Source organism: Engraulis encrasicolus, chromosome 23, assembly GCF_034702125.1.
Source record: "Engraulis encrasicolus isolate BLACKSEA-1 chromosome 23, IST_EnEncr_1.0, whole genome shotgun sequence".
Taxonomy (NCBI): Eukaryota; Metazoa; Chordata; class Actinopteri; order Clupeiformes; family Engraulidae; genus Engraulis; species Engraulis encrasicolus.
Window position 1 is genome coordinate 47721338 of NC_085879.1, and position 1307 is coordinate 47722644.

General features: G+C 55.7%; 1 protein-coding gene across 1 annotated transcript in view; it reads left to right on the forward strand.

The window, feature by feature from the left end:
* The window catches only part of igdcc4 (immunoglobulin superfamily, DCC subclass, member 4), a 113511-nt gene extending 113272 nt beyond the window's left edge, over positions 1 to 239 (forward strand). The window contains exon 24 of the mRNA XM_063189968.1: positions 146 to 239. Within this exon, the coding sequence (XP_063046038.1) occupies positions 146 to 239 (94 nt within the window). The remainder of the gene's footprint in view (positions 1 to 145) is intronic.
* Positions 240 to 1307: the final 1068 nt, after the last annotated feature.

Below are 1307 nucleotides of genomic sequence, written 5' to 3' on the forward strand. Positions count from 1 at the left end.
ACAGTCACCCTAGACCCCACTTCTACTCACCAACTGCCAGTCCCCAATACTCTACCCCAGCTAATGTCTCTTCCATCACAGCCCCCCGCCACAAACAACAACAACTCCAGCCCCTCTCATCCAATGCCTCTTCCAACACCCACAGTCACCAGCTCTCCTCCTTCTCACCAACTGCCAGGCACCAACACCACCACCCCATCCCCCCAGCAAACGTCACTTCCATCATCCCAGGTCACTAGCATCCCCTCTCAGCAGCTAATGCCACTTCCACTCTCCCCAACCACCAACACCAACTCTACTTCTACTCAGCAACTCCCAGTCACCAACACCTCCCCGCCCCAGCTAATGGCACTTCCACAGTCCCCCCCTCCTGCCACCAGCAATGACGCAGCGCCTTCCCATCTAATGTCTCCATCTACTACCGTCGTCACCAACTCTCCTTCTTCTCAGCAACTTCCATCCACCAACACCTCCCCATCCCAGATAATCCAGCTTCCACCCAACTCGATCACCTCAGATCCTACTTCTTCTCACCCAGAGTTAGTCTCCAACTCCCCATCCCAGCCAATGCCACATCCCCAGTGCCCTGTCTCAAACTCCCCATCCCAGCCAATGCCACAGTTAGTCTCAAACTCCCCATCCCAGCCAATGCCACATCCCCAGTGCCCTGTCTCAAACTCCCCATCCCAGCCAATGCCACATCCCCAGTACCCTGTCTCAAACTCCCCATCTCAGCAGCCACAGTTGGTCTCAAACTCCCCATCCCAGACAATGCCACATCCCCAGTACCCTGTCTCAAACTCCGCATCTCAGCCAATGGCACATCTACATCCCCACTCGTCCTCCCATCAGACAGCACTTCCTCAAACACCCCCAAAGAATAGCCACCTTCTTCCTTCTTCCCACAAACTGTTCCAACCATCACCACCTCTTCCATCCGCTGTTAATAACAACCTCCCCTCCTCCTCCTCCTCCTCCTCCTCCTCCTCCTCCTCCTCCTCTTCTCACCAAGTGCAGCCATCACAACTTCCACCACTGTCATCCCCTCCACCAATCACCAATCACCTGCTCAGCTCGTCCCACCCACTTCCACCACAACCGCCAATTAACTGCCCCAGCTCCTTCCTAAGCCCCGCCCCCGTCCCTGGTCACACCTCCTCTCCTCCAATGCTGCCCAATCATCACCACCACCATCACCACAACGGGCCCCTGGTGAAGAACATGACATCATTATCACCATCATCATCATCATCGTCGTCGTCGTCATCGTCCTCGTCACCGCTGTTGACAACGCCGTCATCGCTTTC